Below are 22497 nucleotides of genomic sequence, written 5' to 3'. Positions count from 1 at the left end.
AAATGTGTGTTGGCAGTGTGTGAGCAAAACCACCCTAGAATGATAAAAATCCACCCAGTAGTTTTTTTACTATCTCAATAAATCATAAGCACTGTCTCAGAACACCCTGTTCTAGATTTTCCTCATTGTGACGTAGAAATGAGCTAAGCCCCACCGACGTGATTTGATTGACATCTGGTTTTGGCATAGACCCCGCCCTCGGTGATCTGCATCCTCCATTGTTCGACAGCCGGTAATGTCTCCTAAGAAGTGTGTTGTGGGATGTAAGAATGGACATACTAGTCTTCACTGACATCAGAGCCACTGAAAACGCAGCGGATGGATTCTATTTATGAAGAAAAGGCACCACTTAAACTTCCTAAATACGAGATTCATTTTCTGACTGACTGTTTAGTGAACGAGGGTCAAAGTTAATCCTCAAGTGTGGATCGTTGCCTACAGTTCGCGATCCAACGTCACCTCCAGAAGAAGTAAGTGTATTTTATGAATTTTGAGCAAATAGTCATTTCAATCGATGTCAGCAAGTTCAACAACAAATGCGTCTAAAGCTATTTATTGTCGTCGTCAACTCGTCATAGGATGTCTCAACAAACAACTTCAGACAGTTTTATGTCACGTAGGCATTTTTTTGCAGGATTTACAAATGTAAATAAATTAAGGTCTGCTCTATCTCCATAGACAGTAGGCTATATAAACGTCTATCTCCCTCCCCTTAAGAAATAAATAAAAAAAATTGTTTGTACTTCACAGTAATGTGTGTGTGTGTAGTTTCAAAAAATTGCGCGAACGTTATCACAGTTCGTGTGTGTGTGTGTGTGTGTGTGTGTGTGTGTGTTGCACATCCATAATGGCAAAAGGGACGCGATTAAAACTTTGTAAGTACATAAATGTATCAAATAACCATTCCGATACGTTTAGTCCATTCTCATTCGTGTTTATTCTGTGCCGGAGTCTCTTCATCATCTAGGTCCAGCAGGGCGGGGATTATGCAGCTCATTTACATTTAAAGTGGTACACCAAAAACAGGTCTTTTTAAAACAGGCCCCAAAAATGACATTTTCAAATGGTTATAATAAATTAACTGTGGCGTATTTTGTGCTGAAACTTCACAAATGCATTCTGGGGACACCCAAGACCAATATTACATCTTCTAAAAAGGGGCATAATAGGTGCCCTTTAAGACTGGAGGAATTGCATACCACTTCTTTCCAACAGGTCCATCAGACGCATGCAAATAACAGAACAGAAGACAACAAAAGCATGCATCCACAACTAATGCCGTTTTTGAAGTTCGATGTTTGGCCAGAGAGTGTATAAATTGTTAACACCCCCTTAGTGAAAAATAAATATACTAAAATATATTTGAACTAAATTTATTTTACGCTACAAATACATTTACATACTATGTACTTAAAGGGATAGTTCACTTTGAAATTAAATTTTGGTATGTTTTAGCTTACCTCAAGAGCATCCAAGATGTAGGTGTCTTTTTTTTTTCCACAGTAGTTTCAATTTTGATATTTTTAGGTCAAACCGTTCTTGTCTGTCAGTCATATCATGCAGGTCTATGGTTACTGTCTCAAAGAGCATGCACAGAGTCCAAATTAAAACAATTCCCCATCGTCCAAATTAAACAATTCCCCATCGTAAGTACACATTGATGGCCTAAGACACGAAACGAGCGGTTTGTGTGAGAAAACGAACAGTATTTATATCGTTTTTACCTCTTGTAACACAACCATGTCCAAGTGATCTGAGGGTGCGCGGCTGCGCGCGCATCCTGGTGTGTGACGTGTGCGCAGACTGGTGCATATATACACTAGATGTCGCCTTGGCTACGGCAGTTCATGAACGAATGTCTTTAAGGCGACATCTAGTGTATATATCTATGCACCAGTCTGCGCACACGTCACACAGCAGGAAGCGCCCCGCGCCCTCAGATCACTTGGACGTGGCTGTGTATAAGAGGTAAAAACGATATAAATACTGTTCGTTTTCTCACACAAACCGCTCGTTTCGTGTCTTAGGCCATCAATGTGTACTTACGATGGGGAATTGTTTAATTTGGACGATGGGGAATTGTTTTAATTTGGACTCTGTGCATGCTCTTTGAGACAGTAACCATAGACCTGCATGATATGACTGTCAGACAAGAACGGTTTGACCTAAAAATATCAAAATTGAAACTACTGCGAGAAAAAAAAAAAAAAAAAAAAGACACCTACATCTTGGATGCCCTTGAGGTAAGCTAAAACATACCAAAATTTAATTTCAAAGTGAACTATCCCTTTAATATAAATACCCTGCATTTGTACATTTGGTATACTAAACAGAAATACTTAAAATCTGCTAAATTGGAACAATTAATTTTGTACTTGATGCACTTTAGTTATCCGGAAATAGTGCTGAAGTCCAAATAAAGATTGATTGTGCTAAAGTGGAACTATTACAAGTATACTTTAGGTACACTTTAAATATCTTGAATTTAAAGACTGACCTTATAGAGAATGACCATCATTCTATCCTTACTAAGAGTGATATTAAAACACATTTTAAGGCTTAATATTAAGAAATGTGCATTGTGCAATACAGAAGTACTCCAAATAAAGTTTAAATATAATATTTATATCAGTAACCCTCAAGCATTACTGTATGTCAGTAAATATGTTAATGCATTTGTAGTATACTTAGTATGAAATAAATATATTTTGGTATAGGTTTTTTTCACCAGGGTCAGTATAGAAACTGTAGATATAGTGAACCTAAATTTCAACATTCTTCTCTGCATCTTCTAAAGTTTTGCTCCTTTTCTGACCTTGATCATGTCTTCCATCGGTTCCACTCCTCTGCGATCGTTTTGTACAGCATTATAGGGCAGGTACACCCTCGCCATCTTCATGTGGTCAGGCTTCTCAGATGTCCCGTGCAAAATCAACTTCCAGCTAAGAATCTGACCCTCATTCTCCATCCGTCCTGACTGTTAGCAAGAGAGAGAGAGAGAGAGAGAGAGAGAGAGAGAAAGAGAGAGGGAGGGAAATGGATTGTGATTAGCAGACGCTCCATGTGCATTTGATATTTGTTTGCGGAGATGCTGATATATACCGTATCAGTAATCTTCAGGGTCCAAGTGCCAGTGGGATTCTCTCCCCAGGAGTGCACGGACATGAAGGCCCAGTTTCGGAAACCATTGGATGATGTGTCCCTCTCTCTCTCCGCCAGCAGGACTGTGGTAGTACCTAATGGGACAAACCCAACAATCAGTGTTCTCATTCCCAAATGTGCACGTGCTAGTGTTTCATTTAGTATATGTCTCACCTGACGGAGATGTCAATGTGATGTGGAGGTCTCCTCTCCGTGTGTACTCAATGCTGACCTCCACCTGCACATGCTCCAAGGACACCACAGAATTCGCCTGTCCTGCGCAGGACTTAGTGGGGATCTCGATGGATATCTCTCCTGCAGCCTTCAATGGTCTGTATACAAAAAAAGTGTTAACAGTTAAACATTTTTTTGCAAATAGTGATTCATGTAGCTCGACAGGCAAAGCATGGCTTAAGCAACGACAAGATGGACAAGTGGAATACTAGTGTACTTTGAGCAGCAAATCAGCATATTAGAATGATTTCTGAAGGATCATGTGACACTGAAGACTGGAGTAATGATGCTGAAATTTTAGCTTTGCCTTCACAGGAATAAATTACATTTTAAAATAGTTTTTAAGAATAAAATGTATTTTAAAATGTAATAATATATCACAATATTGGTGTGTTTTTTTATCAAATGCATTCTCAGTGAGCATAAAACTCATTTCAAAAACATTTGAAAAAATTTATATTATTTATGTGTATAATGTCTCTATCTAGCCTGTAGCCATTTGTTTCACATGATAAATTTAGAAAGGATGCTAAAACGTGCTTTTATCATCAGCTTCGATCACTGAGTTTGAACATTAATGAAGGGATTTTTCTGCCCACTCTTCCATAGACAGATATGCATCAGTGAAATGCACTATAATCCCTGCAGATTTATTACATTGAAAAGCACAGAATTTGCATCAAACAAGAGCCGTGGTGATAATGCGCACCAAATGGTAAAACAATGGCGGATGGATAGGGGTGGGTGGATGGATGAATGGACGGACTCTCATTCTACAGTGTTTTAAATAAGGTGTAGCAAATACCAAAAATGCCAAGTGCTTCGCAACGTGCTGCTGTGTGTGATTGCGTGGCATTCTATAAACAACATTATGATGTGTGTCGTGACATTTGCATTAGAACATCCGGTTATAGTGAAATTCAGTTCCAGGAAAATAAAACATCTGTTCAGGTGCAGTTTTTCTAGCTGAGCTTTGTCTGAACACTAAAGCTTCACAATCTCAAGAGTTTTTATGATTTAAATGTAGGAGTGGATTCCAGTTCTAAGTTCTCAAAATATATCTTCCTATTAAATCCTTCTGTAGGAATTACAAAAGCCGTTGTAAAGAACCAACAGATGGGCGCAAATGCACACGCACACACACACGGAATCTATTGCATTAATGTGTCTATTAATGAATTGCCATAGCTGAGCGCAGTAGCAGATGGCAGGAGATCAGGCTGGCTTTGTCTTCCATGCGTGAGGTGCAACACCACTGCCTTGCCTCTGCTGAAAAAAAAGCTGAATTTTCTGCACCTAACATCTGGAAGCAAACTCATTAAACTCTACCTTGGTTGGAACGTCTCATCTCTGACGATGCACTGTTTCTTCTCCGGAACATGCTTCCAGACTTTGGGATCAGCCAGGTCCACCAGAGCTTTGGCGTTCAGGAGGCCAAACCCAAACCGACTGTTGACCATCAATCCAGCTCCGTTCCTTTTCCAGCCTGGGTTATTGGCCAGGGGGTCAAACTCAGACGTCCAAACCACCAAGTGCTGAAGGTCTCTCCAGGTCAGATCAGGACTAGGGTGGAGAGCAAGAGAATAGATGCACGTTTTTATTGAAATGCACACTCAAACTTAAGATTACATTTTTTATTTGAATTGCAAATAAAATTTGCATCCATTTTATTCCCATCAATTGCATTTCGAAAGTATGATTATTTAAATAAATAAAATATGCAAATAGTGAGTAATAAACTATGACATGATTTTTTGAGTGCAGAAATCGTACCTGTTTTCCTAAACTTTTTATTCATGCATGACTGATAAATATGCATGACATTAAATTTACTTAAAAATGGGTGGACATTTTATATGATATTCAAATACTTAAAATCGCTTCTTGTAAAAATAATTAACTCTGAAAACTGATGTAAATCCAATGAAATCCTACAAACAATATAACATACAAAATGCAAGATGTTGACATACTTTTGCTCCAAAGCCAGAGCAAATATCCCAGCAGCCAATGGGGCAGATGCAGACGTGCCAGTGTGTGTCTCTGTGCATTCATTGTGCAAATCGGCACTAGTCTGCAAGACAACCAGATAAAAGATTAAATGCCAACATAATAAAACCCAATAGAGAACAAGCTAACACACCAACAAAAAAAGACTCAACTGTCAAACAATCTATTTTTATTAGTGCTGCAAATCGATTAATCAATTCTACTAATATATATATATATATATATATATATATATATATATATATATATATATATATATATATATATATTTTAAACTTGAACTTTTATGTGAGCAGCACTAATTGACAGTTTTTAGTTTTTATTGATCTCCAAAGAGAAATCAAGTTATTTGACATAAGGAAAACCGAAAGCAATATAATAATTACGATCATAAGAGCAAGAAAATGTATAAGTGAAGACTCACAATTCTCTGGTCCGTGTAGTCTCCGCTGCTGTAGGCTGTGGCAAGCGTAGAGGAGCATTTCTCAGCGTACCACGGAGACAAACCCTGCTGAGATGCACTGCTGATGGAGATTGTGTAGAGACTGTCTGTGTATCCATCACAATCGCAGTTGTCGCCCTGACGCCCACCGTTACCAGACGCCCAGACGAAAATGGAGCCCTTCCCACCACGCCCCTGGAGTGAAAACAATTATTTCGAGATTATTAGATTATAACAGGTTTGTGCTAAGAGATCCATGCCATACGCACAATGCATTAGCTGGGTGGTTGCTAGGGTGTTCTGAATGGTTGTTAGGTGGTTTCTAATGTGTTCTGGTGATTGCTAGGATGGTAGTTTTAGATTTGGTCCAGTAAAACCAATTCCCACACTTCTCACCTTCTGGATACCATACTCAAAAGCTTTCTGGGCCAGACGCCCGGGCCCCTCCACGGTCTTCCCGTCATCGTTAGGGCCCCAGCTAGCACTGTAGATGTCCACGTGGTCAGGGTTGAAGCCAATCGAACTGGCTTCAATGGCATCTGTCACGATTCCATCCAGCATTCGTATTCCTGCAGATGGGAAGCACAAAAGATTACCCTTCATGGAGAGGTCAAAACAATCTAATGTACAATTGTTCATTGTGTTTGAATTGTGACGATTAAATGTGCTGCTGTAATGTTATGACTCACTAACGCTTATATGTCCAAGTGGACATGGACAGGTGGATTTTGTATTTGTATGACTGGTTGTACAGGTCAGTGCTGTTAAATAATCATGTTGTCATCTCATTGTTGCTGAATACAAACACCTGACTGGTTAAAAAAAAAAAAAAAAGATACCAAAAGTGGACAAACACATTTTGACAACACACACCTCCCACTTTCGAGTTAAAGGCCACTCCGACGCCACATTTGTTGTTGTCTGCTTGCATGGCAATCTCTCCAGCACATCTGGTACCATGCCTGAGGGCATACAACAGAGAATAGGGTTACAATTCAGTTCCATTCAAATTTAATATAGCTGGCAAGTTCAAAACCCATCTAAATGTGTGCACCAACACAGATTTGCAAGGTTACATAGTGGACTGGTGTGTGGTTGCTAAGGTCTTAGTGGTTTTTAGGGCATTACTACATGCTTTGGTGTTCTGTATAGTTGTAGGTGGTTGCTAGGGTGTTCTGGCTGGTTGCTCTGTGGTTTCTAGGGTGTTTTGTGTGGTTGCTATATAGTTGTTATTGTGTTCTGGCTGGTTGCATGACAGTAGTGTGTTTTAGTGGTTGATAAATGGTTGCTAGGTAGTTGTTAGGGGATCCTGGCTGGTTGCTTGGTGGTTTCTAGGGTATTCTGGATGGTTGCTGAATTTGGTCTGACTCTCAGCTTGAAGAAAACTGAAGTTATGTACCAGAACCCTTCAAAAGACACCTATAATCTACCCAAGATCAACATCAATGGCCATCCTCTGAACGCAGTGGACCAATTCACCTATTTGGGAAGCATCATTTAAAATGATGCAACAATATCCAAGGACGTGGACCACCAACTCGCCAAAGCCTGCTCCTTTGGCCGCCTCCAAAAATGTGCCTGGCAGAACCGCTCATTGCACCTGCTGTGCACTCTGCTGTGTGGTTCTGAATCATGGGTCGTGTACAGAAAGCACATCCGCCTGATTGAGCGCTTTCATCAACGGTGTCGCTGTTCCATTATGGAAACTCAGTGGCAAGACTTCAAGACAAATACAGAAGTTCTGGAAGAAGCGGGCTTGCCAAGCATTGAGAATATGTTGCTACTGTGTCAGGTTCGCTGGGCAGGACATGTGTTACGCATGGGTGATAAGAGGCTGCCAAAAGCAGTGTTTTATGGGGAACTTTGCCAGGGCACGTGAAATCGGGACCAGGACCAGCTGAAGCAACAGATACAAGCTGATACTAACCCTCAAGACTGGGAGATACTGGCATCTGATAGATCTAAGTGAGAAACATCACATTGAAGGCTGCCAGGGAATTTGAAGAACACAGAGCGAAAACTGCCCAAGCGAAGCGTAAATGAAAGAAAGAATTGGCTGCCCAAGACAGTACCCAACGACAGCGACCCATCCTTTCCCTGTCCCATCTGCTCTAAAGTCTGCAAGTAAGTTGAGTCTTTGTAGCCAATTGAGAGCTTGTCGCCTTAGACAAAATCCTTGTCATTGATCTTCGGACACAAGGAATACGCCAAGAGATGGTTGCTAAGGTGTTCTGGATAGTTGCTAGGTGGTTGCTAAGGTGTTCTGGATTGTTGCTAGGTGGTTGCTAGTGTGTTCTGGGTGGTTGCTAGTGTGTTTGGTGGTTGGTAGGTATTTTGTGTGGTTGCTCACTGATCCAAAACACAGGATATAGTTTATAAGATGTTTCTGACCATTTAATTGTCTGCCAAGTGAAAATCAAAAGTCCAGTCTCTTATAAAAGCAATCTTTTCTTAAGAAATCATATGATTTGAGACATCATATCATGCACTATGGGTATTAATATGGGTATCAATATTAATGAAGATGCTAGGTTTGTTCATATGCCTTATCCTGAGTGTAAGCAATATTAAAGATGATGCTAGTTTTAGCAATCACCAAAAAAAAAAAAAATTATATATATATATATATATATATATATATATATATATATATATATATATATATATATATATATATATATTCACAGAAGAAAAATAGTACTCAGTGGCTGATGTCAAAGATTAGACTATCAATGGATAACTGTTGAATTACATTACATTTTGCAGGGAATAATTTGCGTATAAATGATTATTTGTTTCCCTCCTCCGTGATAACCATCATCTGAAACACCAATGCATTTGATGCATGTAACACGGTACAGACAATCATAGCAAAGCACCTTGAGCACAGTTGACAAAAGAATAAGTTGATATGTGCGGACGAGAGGTTGAACGAGCTTGAATGTGCCTTTATAAGTGTTATGAGTGTTCGTGTGTGTGTGTGAGCAAAACAAAAAACTAGCTGCACAGTATGAGTCATTCACTGACATAGACACACAACCACATGGATGAAGAATAATGAGTGTTTCTATTTTTATGACCACTTATTTTTCTGTTTCAAAGCTTAATTTTCACTAGGACTGTCAATTTATCATGTTGATTTAATTAATAAATAACACAACACGAAATTACTGCAATTACATTATGCTCTCTGACCTGTATGCAAATGTGAAATTTGCTTGAATGTTCCCTGAGGCACTAATGATGTGAGACACTAATCTGCATTTGTACATAAAACAAAAAACACTGAGGGTACTTATAGTATATGTATATATATGTGTGTGTGCGTTTATAACAGTATAATACTTTGTCATTTTTGTAATCTGTTTATGCTTTCCTCTGGCACAGATATGTAGTATTGTAATATGGGATTAATTTGATTAAATTAAACAATTAATTCAAGAAAAAAAAATATATATAAATATTTTTGCTTATGCATGTATGCACTTTGATTACAAGTAATAGATGTGCATGAATTCTGATCCTCTTATGTAAGACAGCTCAAGTGATGTGTGTACCATTGGAATGGATTACACTCGTTCCCTGATGGAGAACAGACCTTCTTAGATCAGACCTACTGACAATGTCAGTTCTCTTTCATAGCAGCTTAAAGATGGAAAGCAATGCCAGCTTGGTCTAATTCTCCCTGAACAGATTTAGTTTGATGTTAAATAAATCTACAAATCTCTTTAAAGAGGGCAGAAAACAACTATGACACTCCAAGGCTTGTAACATTTTCCAGTCACTAATCAGTTATCGCTCCATGTATGTGATGCTAAAGATAATTGAAAGGCTAAAAACTTTGGATCAGCAGTTATGATCCTAAGATCTCTTGAGATTTTGTGTCCATTCATCTGGAGATATTAAAGAGTATGGGGATTCATTCACTCACTTGTTTTCATTGGTGGAGTCGTATCTGGGGAAGGGATCAGGATCGTTGTCATTAAAATCATAGCTAGCAGCAGGATCCTACATCGAGGAGAGCAGACAATTAGGGTTTCAATGATTGCAGACATTTTTTTCTAGCATACATAGAACAAATGTGACCCTGGATCACAGAACCAGTCATAAGTTGCACGGGTATATTTGTGGTAATAGCCAACAATCCATTGTATGGGTAAAAATTATAATTTTTTCTTTTATGGCAAAAATAATTAGGATATTAAGTAAAGATCATGGTCCATGAAGATATTTAGTAAATTTCCAACCGTAAATATATAAACCATTTATTTTTGTGAGTGAATGCAGCACAATCGCGAACATAAATGGACAATTTTAAAGGCGATTTTCTCAATGTTAAGATTTTGTTGCAGCCTCAGAGATTTTCAATAGTTGTATCTCGACCAAATATTGTCCGATCATAACAAACCTTACATCAATGGAAAGCTTATTTATTCAGCTTTCAGATGATGTATAAATCTCAATTTCAAAAAAAATTTACCCATGTGACTGGTTTTGTCGTCCAGGGTCACAAGTAGGCTATCAGTAGTGTCAGTATGTTGCAGACAGATGTTTTATAGGAAGAGAGAAACTACAGATATGTTCGTATTAGAAGCACACTACTCTTACTGTTTCTAATTACACTGAATTGCAAAGAGTTTTACTAGTACATATTAACTAGTGCTGTCAAATCGATTAATCGCAATTAAATCGCAATTAATCGCATCTAACAGAATATCATAAATATATATGCAAACATACACATACTTTTATGTTAGATGTGATTAATTGCAAGTAATCGATTTGAAAGCACAAATTTTATGTAAAATTGTATAAAAATATGTTAGGCCCTATATCCTGAGATGATGACTAAATGCCGAATTATGCTGTGTTCCCATAGTCAAATTACTGTAATTAACAAGATTATACTCAGAGCCGTTCACACATACGTGGCGTGATTTCAGCATGGCGTGAATGCAGCAACCTATGAATTCACGAGACAGTGTTTACAGATGCATACTTATTTACATAAAATTTTATAGTTTAATATTTACTGTGTTGGTTGTTACTACCTACTTTATTTATTTTAGTTTATTATATTTATATGCTGTTTTTTAAGTGACCTGTAAAACACTTTGAATGTGATGTACAAGTTTATGCAAATAAAGCTAAAAGGCATTATTAACTAATTTTCTATGTTTATTTCTATTCAGTGTGAGGGTGTGCGCACACATGAGTCTGTATTAAGCGGTCATTGCCACACTTGCCAGCATCAGACACATACGGGTCTCTTTTAAGGGTTTCTTTTTGTGAGACTGCTGTTTGTAAACAAGCCAACAGCAGCGCGACGGCTGATGCTACTATGTACTCAAATCCTAATAGGAGACAGATGTTTGATATTATCCTGTGATTTATGAGTCGTCTCTATTGCAAAAAAAGGGATGCTGGGCTCACTGCAGTCTTATGTAATTGGCACACATTCAGACTGAATTTTTAAATAGCTTTGAATGAGCGAGTGAGATTTTGTTTGTGGCCTTCTGTACTGGAAGTCCTTATCAAATGGCTTTGCTCGTGTCGTGGTAGGTGTCACTATGGATAATCCTCCGCACGGTTGAAGGGGTAGCCGTTGGCATGGAAACTACAGCGCAGAGGTTTACGGATGGTAGTCGAGTAGGCGTTGCATGACGACACACTCACGTAGTTAGGGTATATGTCGGTGTGGTTCCACTCCAGGCCGTCATCTAGCACGGTGATGACCACTCCTTTGCCTGTGATGCCCTTCTTCCAGACCGGGATCACGTGTAGATCCAATTTGGGGAGGGATGAAGACGTCCGGGTGTCTTGCTGATAGGGGAGGATGAGGAAAGACAAGACAGTTTAAGTGTGCTGAGTGAATATGTGAGTAATTCAGCGTCATATACATGAGTACCACTCAACGTTCTGAGGTACTCTCAACCTCTTCACAAAGACAAAAGCCTCTTTGTATGACACATCCACTGACCCTTCCAACAATAGCTTGTTTGCTTGAAAATGAAAGCCGGCGATATAATCGCCCATGCTGACCTTTTAGTATGTGGAGAGTATTTTCAGTCCATACTAGACCATGAGGGGATTTTTTCTTATTGACCGATAATTAAATATCAGAGAGCTTCTGCGCAGTGTTGAGAAATAAAGTCTAAGCAGCTAGTATATAAAATGCAGTTAACCAGAGTAGTGTCAAATGTATTAGCAGAGTTTGCCATCCAGTTAGGATTATTAGGATTTGGATTGATTGAATCTTTTGATTCTATTCACTAAAATGAATCAGATTAGTTCACTGATTCACTCAGTGACTCTTTCTGTAGATCACGACGAAATCGCCCCCTATACCCTCATTCACTATTCCCTACATCACTCCACTAATATAGTTCACTTGAAGGAGTGAATGAAAACGAGAGAGTGAATTCGGACACTGAAGGGCTGCCGCTTTTGCATAGTTTGTGCTTGCCGTTTAATAATCATTTGAAACTTAGCAAACTGGCAGCTCCAGTAGTAAGATGAAAAGATTTATCTTGAACTCTGTCATGGAAACTAGCATGTATAAACCTTACTTAATCAATTTAATAATCAAGTTAAAAGGAATTTATATCTGTATGATATTACGCTGTAGCCACATTGGACCAGCGGTTTGAAAAATGGATGGATTCAGCTGCGCATAGATTTGTATATATTTATCTATGGTTGTACACTCGTTATTGCGGTGCATAGTGAGATCGAATGAGTGCACTTGATGACTTCCACTGTGGTTTCCGACACTACAAATGGCTGTCCCCTCAAATAGTGCCCCATTTAAGGCGATTTTAGACACAGCCCACGACATATAGAAAGTGGTCACAAATGAGAGTCTTTTTGAAGTAATAATAATAAAATTAATGCTTTCATGTCATAACTATCCCATGTCCGAATTTGAGATAAGGTTGAAATTATGAGATATAAAGTCAAAATTATCACATCAAAAGATATTATGTGATTATTATGTAAGATATTATGTATATTATTAGATACAAAGTTGAAATGATGAGATCATACGTAGGTATATGGCATATATCATAATTACAACAGAGAAATTAAGCTTTTTATGTCAATGACGTTTCTCTTAATTTTGACTTTATGTAGTTATGCCTTAGCATCTCACTTTTATGATTTACCAAAGCATTTTTTTTATGTGAAAAAAGAGCTTCCATCACTTCTGGCTAAAAGGAAAAAAAGACAAAAATGGCCTAAACTACAAGCTTCAATAATGCCTCATCTATTCAGTTAATCCAAAAACAACAAGTTCCAGTCTATTCTGTTTGCTCACAATGCAGATATCTAGTTAAATCTGTGCAGATTTAAAACACCTACTCCATTAGAGAAGGGGTGTATTCACTCCCTATGCTTGTCCCACACAGCCTAGGCTATTTTCCTAGAATTGCTCTTTGGAAGCTAAAAAGCTATTAAAAGTGCTTCACAAAACACTTACATGGAAAATAATGAAAATGATTCGGTCATTAAAAAAAATCTTGTCACTTTATTCAAAACACAGCTATATGTATAGTATACATAGTTATGTACCAAAGCTTCTTGAAGCTTAATAGTGATAGAATAAAGGACAGAGAGGAAGAAAGAGGTCTATGATCTGCTCACGAATTATGCATAGACGCTGCAGTAACTCTACCATGAAGCATGACTCATAGCTGAGGTCTCACTCTGGAAAGACAGGAGGGGGAAGGGGGAGTGAAAGAAACGACCCGCCACACATGACGCCTCTGCCACACAGCACAATCACAACCAACATAACCTCAGGAGGACTGTAAACCGCACGTCACTCATCTGCTACCTCCATAGCACCTTTAAAGTGAGTCAAGAACTTTTACTAGGTGTCTCAGATATTGGTAGGTGCATAAACACTCTAGCTTGATCATGGCCTCAAAAGAGACGCAGTCAAACACAGTGCTACGTCTAAAAATGTTCCATGTACACAGATACAATACAAATAGAACCACACAGTGTTTTCAATACAGAGAAAAAAAGATATGATATGAGTCATCTCTTTAATTGAATTATCAGCAGTCCTCTCTGGTGAAATGTAATCTATTCTCCGAGCAGCCTTTCTCCTCCATAAATCCATATCCTTCTTTTCTATCTATCCTTTCATCTCCTTAGATTGAACGTCATTCTTTCTGTCCCCTTTTAACCACCTGCCTTCACTGCATCATCACTCAAATTGACCAATGGAGCACAAGGAGGCCGCCCACTTTTCAGCAGCATTTTTTTTTTCTGTTCATTTTCTCCATAGGGATTTCAAAAGATTCTGCATTAGAAAGGGTTAGAAGCCAAGCCAAACCAAACCAACATCTGAGATGAATCAAAGCATTACAAACTTTAATTTTAAGCAAAAACAACAACAAAAAACTATTAGCTAATAAACTATGCATTCCTTGAAGCTTTGCAAAAGACATGATTTAATCAGAAACAATGCATAATGTAAATATATGAATTATAGTCAAGAAAACGAGATGTATACTGTATAACAATATTTTTGCATTTTAATCACATATTGCTAAAAACTCAAATATACATAAAAAATACATTCAAATAGTAGGGAAACAGCTATGTCAATGCTTCATGGGAGTGAGAGGTCACTTCTAAGCACTTTTGGCACAATTTACGTGTATCGTTTTGCGCAGAATTCAGCAATTAATCTTTATTATTAGTAAAAATCACAGTTGTGGTTTGTACAGTAGCTTATACCATCACTTCACAACCTTTGAGCCCATGGTAGGTCTGCTTCAAAAGGTTCATACATTACTGTTTAAAATCCAATGAATGGGATATTTAGTTGAACTCAATTTTTCCTTTTGTATCTTTCATCTTGTTAGCCTCATGAGTTGATTCTGAATAAACGAACATCAGCTAATGAGCTAAATTTAGTGATGGGCACTGTTTAAAATAAACTGGGCAGGAACTTCATGAGCAATTAGGTTAAGAGGTGGCGGCGCTCGCACAAACAGGCTCGACACAGGAATGAAGAGGTTTAGAAACTTGTTGAAGCAAAAAGAACAAAAGGTCACTGCCGGTTCGTGCCACCGCTAAATTGCGTTTTAGAGTAAAATGTTTGTCCAAAAAATTAATCCTTCAGTCGGAAATGCAAATGGATGTTTTCAATTTTATTAGAGTGACTTGCTATATAAACCATGAGCTGTGATCCATATTAGAGCCAGCTGAATCCTTCCCATCTGTGACTGTACGGAAGCCATTCTCTGGCATTAAGAGCTTGGCTTCCATAAGATAAACCCATCAATCCATTGTGTTTCAGTAAATTGGTACTAATGTGTGATTGACTCTTCTGTTGTTTGGGATTAGATGGTCTCCTTTACCATCTAATTTTTGTTTAGCCATACTATGAGCTCTGAAAGCTTAAAAACACTGGGCTTCAACCGCACATTGGGCTCGAGTCCAGAGGGACAACTGACCCTGTACTAAAAGCCAACTGACAGGAAATGTAATTCACCAAAAAGGATTGTTACAATGGCTTTTACAACAAAGCCGTTTCATGATTTTAATGGGTTCCGCATTTGAGCACATAAGTCCATCGGTTCTACTATTGGAAATTGTTATTTTTTTAATCGAGAACACGTGAACATTTCAAGTCAAACTGTGATCTGAGGTTTTTAAGCAATGATATATAACACATATCCATCCAGTCTACCGAATGACTAACATGCTGTTACTATGGAAATGAGAATTAGCGAAAAACACCTTAGCACTGGCCACCCACTCCTATGAAACACTGCGAATAATGTAATCGAGAGAGTTTCCCTAACTTCTCAAACTATTATATATATATATTAGTGCTGTCAAAACGAATAATCGTGATTAATCGCATCTAACATAAGTTACTTACATACATGTACATATACAAACTAAAATACAAAGCACACACACATTATATTACAAACTAAAATACAAAGCACACACACACACACACATATATATATATATATATACTTTGTTAGATGCAATTAATTGCATATAATCGATTTGAAAGCACTAATAAATATAATTTATATACAGTATATACTATACAAATCTATCTATCTATCTATCTATCTATCTATCTATCTATCTATCTATCTATCTATCTATCTATCTATCTATCTATCTATCTATCTATCTATCTATCTATCTATCTATCTATCTATCTATCTATCTATATCAATGATTTATAGTGAATACTTTCATTGTTTCTGATTTGATTACATCATACACAACGCTTCATGGGATAAATCGTTCATTCTCTCATAAATGAGGTGGACACTATAAAAAAAAAATGCTTTTTCCCAAGTTGTAAATGAAAGATTACAGTCCGTTTTACAAGAAAATACTCTTTCAGTCATTCCACCTCAAAGTGTGATGTTTAATTCAATGGATATGTGCCATTTTTTTAACATCTTTGTGAAATTTAGCAACTTCTGAGTGAAAAAAAGAATTTCAAATTAAATTATTTTAGTGAAGTACATCAAGGTTTAGAACTTTAAGACGATGAAAATGAATGAGAAAAATAGCTCTGGAATCATTGCCTGAATATGTTGCAAATTCAAACAGCGCTTTTGACAAAGGAAAATGAAGATGTCGAGACTCACTAGATACCACTGTTGGTTCCACATGGGGTCGTCGAAGAGTTTGTCCACCGAACAGTCCTTACATTCTGTCCCCAGCGGGGCACGTTTGGCCCTTCGTTTCTCATACTGCTGTTCGGCCCAAGACACCTAAAGGAGAAGCCACAGGTGTCATTCAGAACCAAGTCCAAAACATTTATTTTTCATCTCCTACATCAGGGGTGCCCAATCCTGCTCCTGCCGATCGACTGTTCTGCACAGTTCATCTCCAACCCCAATCAAACACACCTGCCTTTAATTTTCAAGTGATCCTGAAGACCTTAATTGGTTGTGTTTGATTAGGATTGCAGATGAACTGTGCAGGACAGTCGATTGGCAGGAGCAGGATTGGGCACCCCTGTCCTACATCAAAAGCACATTCAAACTGTTGTGAATAGGAATGATTTGTTCTTTGTGAATATCATACATGACATAAGCCTCCGTATTTCATTTTTATTGATATCTCAGATGAGTTTTTGAGTCAAAAATGCCCATTTTCTTATCATGTACATAGAAAGAAAGCAGTGCAAGGGCTTTCGAAAAGTCTCATACCCTGTCATCTTCCGACAGACGTTTGGTGATATGATCTGCACTTCTTTTGGTCCTGCTAGGGTGACTGTGCCGCTTGAATAAATAATGGTTTTCCAGCGCCCCAATCTGCAGACAAACAAAAGAGAGAATTGACTCAAGAGAACGGTTCATATTTAGAGCTAAATTAAGCCTGGTCATAATGACGCAGTTCCCATCTGTCTGGTCTAGTCGGCCTGAAGCTACTTCACAAAAAATAGAATTATTAATAGGTCTAAAAATGCAGCATACTTGGGTTTCTTTTCATGTATAAAAGAGAGAACTACTGACACAACAGGTGCATTTTTAATTATATAGGCTGACACTGTGGCATGTCTGAATTATAGCAAATGTAGAAATTGCATGAAATATGTTATTGGTATATACAATTTGCATTGTTGCATTAAATGCTTAAAGAAAAAAATCAAGATCAATTCAGATGTCAGATCTAACTAACTATGGAGATTATACAAAAATAATAAGCATCCTAGTTGCAAAGCACATTCAACCATCACCCAGCAGATGCTTCAGTGTTTTAATGGTTAAGCAAATGTTCTGGCAACTGATTAAACACGTTTTTCTAATGCACATTCATATCGACATAACAGATCAAATATGATCTGAGCACTGTATGCAACAGTGTTGCTATGAATAAATGCATTACACAACATATTGGGAATATACAATTGCATGCAACACAGATGTGTGTGAGGCAAGTGTTTTACCCTGAAAAACACAGTGTTTGGTGTGACTTACCTGTCGGACTAATTTGTATCCGAGCTCGTCGGCGATGGATCGCGCATTGTGGGCTCCTCCTGGAATCTCCACCGCCCATTCGTTCAGATACTGTCTGTCCACAGCGGAGGACACCAGCGCACAGAACAGAGCAAGAACACTGCACAGCAACATTGGACGACATCTTTCTTCCATTTCAAATCAATTACAACCACTTAAAAATGATCTGGGTGATCACGACGAATGCAAAACTATTAAATAGAAATAAGTTAACAAATAAATACAGACTATGTAAACAAGAAATAGCAGTCCAGCTACAAAAAGCCTTCCTTGGATAACGCTAGATTCTCTTCTTAATTCTGATGCAGTGTGAGCGAGTAATTGAACGCGCATGGACAGCCACCAATGAGAGAGTCGTGGAAGGGGAAGGGATGTTTACACGTCACATTACGAACCGCTCTGACGTCAATTTCTACCTGGGGTAGGATGCTCCGGTCCCGGGGGGAGTCGGGCGGGGGTGAATTGCGCATGGAAGCGGAGGGGAATGCTTCTCTATAAATAGCCGACGACGCTTATTACGCTTAGAAATTGAGCAGGAATTGAAGCTTTTGTTCAAATAATTACACGGGCAATACTGCTCTCATATGTTCGCGAAACCCTCGTATAGGAGGTTCTGGGCTAGATCTCGTTGAATAGTTTACATCTGTTCAAATTAATATCTCAGTAGCCTAATAGACTAGAAGATATATCCTGATTTAAGGATATAACTTATGATGATAAATAAGAAGGGAACGGCTGTTCAGTAGGCTAATTGTTAAATAGTTGACGTAACCGTCTGCGTCATGAGAACGTTTCAGCACCGCAGCGCTGAACAGCTCCACTACACGAGCTGCGTGTGCAAAACATATATCCATATTAAACACCAATCATATGCATTCCCATACAGAAATCTGGCAACATGTTAAACATATGTTTTGTATACATTTGTATATATTTAAGGTAGGCTATGTCACACACTCACACACCACTATCCATCCATCCATCCATCCATCCATCCATCCATCCATCTATCTATCTATCTATCTATCTATCGACACACAGAGAGATAGACAGATAGATAGATGCATCAAAGACAGGATCTTTCAAGAAATCTTTTAAAAGCTTCTCAGAAAAAAGGAAAGTAAAATTACTAGTTTGGTTTAAAATAAAGCGATGAAACACAATACATAAAAAGTTTCCTAGATTTTTCAAAAGCATTTATACCATTTAAAAAAAAAAAAAAAACTTATGACATTATATTTTGACGAGTTTACACACCTTAACAAGGATTAAAACAACAATGATAATTAAATAATGATTATCAAGGGTTACTCGTTTGTACGGAAGCGTATTGCATTCACTTGAGGAAAAAAAAAATCTACTCTGTTTTTCTGAATTAACGAGTTAATTATCTCAGAATTACAAGATAATTTTTCATGAATTTTTTTTTGCTATGTTTTTCTGAATTAACGAGTTAATTATCTCAGTATTATGAGATAATTTTTCATGAATAAAATTTTTTTGCTCTGTTTTTCTGAATTAATGACTTAATTATCTCAGAATTATGAGATAATTTTTTCTTGAAATAAAAATATTTGCTCTGTTTTTCTGAATTAATAGCCGCTTTTCCACCGAAATTACCCGGAACAATTTGTCCCAGGAACTTTTTTCCCAGGAACCTTTTTTGCCCCAGACCGGTTGCTTTCTGCGTTTACACCGCGGTCTAAAGTACCGGGAAGGTAAACTGCGCGCAACTGCTCCTCCCAGTCTGCGACGGACAGTAATCAGTTTTGAGCGCCACATTTATAAGTTTGGAGGAGATTCAAACTGTGTTGCAGTTATTGGTTTACTAACGAGGTAATTAACATAACAAAATAGACGAGCACTGATACTAAAGCGTGTTCAGAAAGCTTGTATGCGTATAAAATTAAGACAAGGTACGTTGTGAGATGACTGGGAATAACGCGCAAAAATTTCCTTTTGCGTAAATACTCTTTAAAAAAAGCCTGAACCCCGTCTATCAATCATAAATAGTGACAGTCTTGTAAATAGTTGTTTGTTACACCTCAATGCGCTATTTCAATCCTGTTATAGTAAATTTGTAACATGGTTTGCCTTGAAATAGATGACAAATGTGTAAACATAATGACTTAATATTAAAAGCTGTGGCATAAAAGAGACGAGCACTGATAAAGCGTGTTCAGAGCTCGTATAATGCTAACGTTAAATATAAAATTGTATGTTATCAGCTATTGCGGACATTGGCCGTGAGATGGCTGTGACGAACGCGCAGAAAGTTTCCTCTTCCACAAATACCCAAATAATAAAGCCTGAAACTCGTCGCCAGTCCCCCAGTTTTTTTTATTAAATTCCATATTTGCAGACAGACAACTTTACTGCATGAAGCCACTTTTTAAAAGGAAGGTTAAAAATAAAGAAAATGCTGCGTGGAGTCATCCAACCAAAATGCGGCGTGAACACAACCAATCAGCTTGTGCAGCGCACAAGTCCCACCCCTGAAAGTTCCTGAACTTTGAAAAAGTACTACCTCGTGAGCAGGGACTATCGGAGGGGGAAATATTTACCCGGAACTTCATTTAGACCCTGGTTCCTGCGGTGTAAACACATCGAGTACCAGCCCAAAGTTCCTAGTTCCTGGGGAAAGTTCCTGCGGTGGAAACGCGGCTAATGACTTAATTATCTCAGAATTATGAGATAATTTTTTCTTGAAATAAAAACATTTGCTCTGTTTTTCTGAATTAATGACTTAATTATCTCAGAATTATGAGATCATTTTTCATAAAAAAAATTTTGTTCAGTTTTTCTGAATTAATGACTTAATTATCTCAGAATTATGAGATAATTTTTCATTTTAAAAAAATTGCTCTGTTTTTCTGAATTAATGACTTAATTATCTCAGAATTCTGAGATAATTAAGTCGTTAATTCAGAAAAACAGAACAAAATATTTTTTTATGAAAAATGATCTCATAATTCTGAGATAATTAAGTCATTAATTCAGAAAAACAGAGCAAAAACTTTTTATTCATGAAAAATTATCTCGTAATTCTGAGATAATTAACTCATTAATTCAGAAAAACAGAGCAAAAAAATTTTATTCATGAAAAATTATCTTTTAATTCTGAGATAATTAACTCATTAATTCAGAAAAACAGAGTAGATTTTTTTCCTCAAGTGAATGCAATACGCTTCCGTACGTTTGACATGAACAATGCTTTTTCATATAAAATTCCAAATATGTAATATTTCTAAAACACTTACTGACATTGAGACTGTTATATTTGGTCCTCTAAGGTTTTCTTCTCACATGACAACAAAATGGCTTCCTTCATGTTGGTTTCACTGATCTTGATTTGGCAGACTAATAGGCTACTTTCCAAATATGAATATTTTAAAATAAATATTGAAGAAATATAATGTGAAATAAACTCAAATGACATCATCGAAATACTAGAAGTCACTTAACTGAAAAACATCAATAATAAAGGGTAAGAAATATACATTCACGTTATATTTAATAATTCAAATATATATGCGGGGGGGGGGGGGTAACATAAGATGCTGTAAACATGAAAATATAAATATTTTAAACATTATGGACAGTGTGACATATCAACAGAAATTGTTATGAAATGTCATGCACGTATGAACATGGCTTTAGTGAGTAATTTGGGCTCTAGATTTTCACAAATAGAATTTAAAAACTGTGATCCACAGAATGATTCCCACCAGCTACAGCCCTGCGTATGAACAACAAAGAAGACCGTGAAGAGGAAGGCAAAAAGCCCTCATGAATAATCTCACAGATTTATTCATTGTCACAATGACCCAGACAGAGCGATCTGTCGAAGCTCAGTCCACTCTAGATGAACATGCTAAGATAAGTGCTTGTATTAAAGAGAGAGAGGCTGGAATCGTGCACTTTGAGCACGTTGAGACAGACACCGGTCTCTTTTGATCTCATGAAGCATCTTTTGTTTTGTGCCACATGTCCATTTGGAGTTTATGAAGCTGTACATGTCACTAGAGTGCTCCCGCCTACACTTTTGCTCTTAGTATCTCTGAATAGATTGTGTTATCCAGGTGTATATCGGTGGCAGCTGTATTTAGTTGCCTGGACTCCTGTAGAATTGCTTGTGAATTCGAAATAAACAAACAGGACAAGGCCATTATTAAGAACGTTTCACTTTATAAAAGACAGACAGAGAGTTGGTGTACGCTAACACAATCCTTATTCTTCAGCTTTTTACCGGTTTGCCTACACAAGTCCAGGCTACTGAAGCATTTCCGGGTAAATTTAACATTACTTGGTTCCATGGTTTATGCGGCCTCAAGTGAAGTCAAATATTTATGCGTTCCGAGCACACGAATGAAGTGTTTTCAAATGGAAAACTTGCAGTTGTTGGTGATGCCCAAAACACCGAGTTGTGACGCTGGAGCCTGTTGATGTGCAACATGGCGGCAAAAAAGGGATTCTTTTTTTTCAGCAGCTTAGAAATAGGCCTATGTCCCAAAACTTGGAGCAACTTTAACAAATAATTTGTGTTATCCTATTAACTTACATATAATCAAAATACTATTTAATAAAACTTCAATCTCTTTGTTTTGCATAAAAACAGTTATGTGTGTGGTATAGTTAAATATGAATGTT

General features: G+C 37.6%; 1 protein-coding gene across 1 annotated transcript in view; it reads right to left on the bottom strand.

The window, feature by feature from the left end:
• Positions 1-22497, bottom strand: part of pcsk1 (proprotein convertase subtilisin/kexin type 1) — a 38237-nt gene that overhangs the window by 1278 nt on the left and 14462 nt on the right. Inside the window, exons 3-15 of the mRNA XM_081391306.1 lie at positions 17809-17947; positions 17038-17142; positions 16471-16596; positions 11504-11650; positions 9759-9835; positions 6701-6789; positions 6224-6396; positions 5810-6022; positions 5349-5449; positions 4705-4938; positions 3316-3473; positions 3103-3236; positions 2816-2977 (exon numbers count right to left, since the gene is read on the bottom strand). Of these exons, the coding sequence (XP_081247432.1) occupies positions 2816-2977; positions 3103-3236; positions 3316-3473; positions 4705-4938; positions 5349-5449; positions 5810-6022; positions 6224-6396; positions 6701-6789; positions 9759-9835; positions 11504-11650; positions 16471-16596; positions 17038-17142; positions 17809-17947 (1858 nt within the window). The remainder of the gene's footprint in view (positions 1-2815; positions 2978-3102; positions 3237-3315; positions 3474-4704; positions 4939-5348; positions 5450-5809; positions 6023-6223; positions 6397-6700; positions 6790-9758; positions 9836-11503; positions 11651-16470; positions 16597-17037; positions 17143-17808; positions 17948-22497) is intronic.

The sequence above is a fragment of the Scardinius erythrophthalmus genome (genome assembly GCF_964197995.2).
Source record: "Scardinius erythrophthalmus genome assembly, chromosome: 17".
In the NCBI taxonomy this organism is placed as follows: Eukaryota; Metazoa; Chordata; class Actinopteri; order Cypriniformes; family Leuciscidae; genus Scardinius; species Scardinius erythrophthalmus.
Note: the sequence above shows the minus strand (reverse complement) of the source record. Positions and strands in the feature narration are given on the sequence as shown.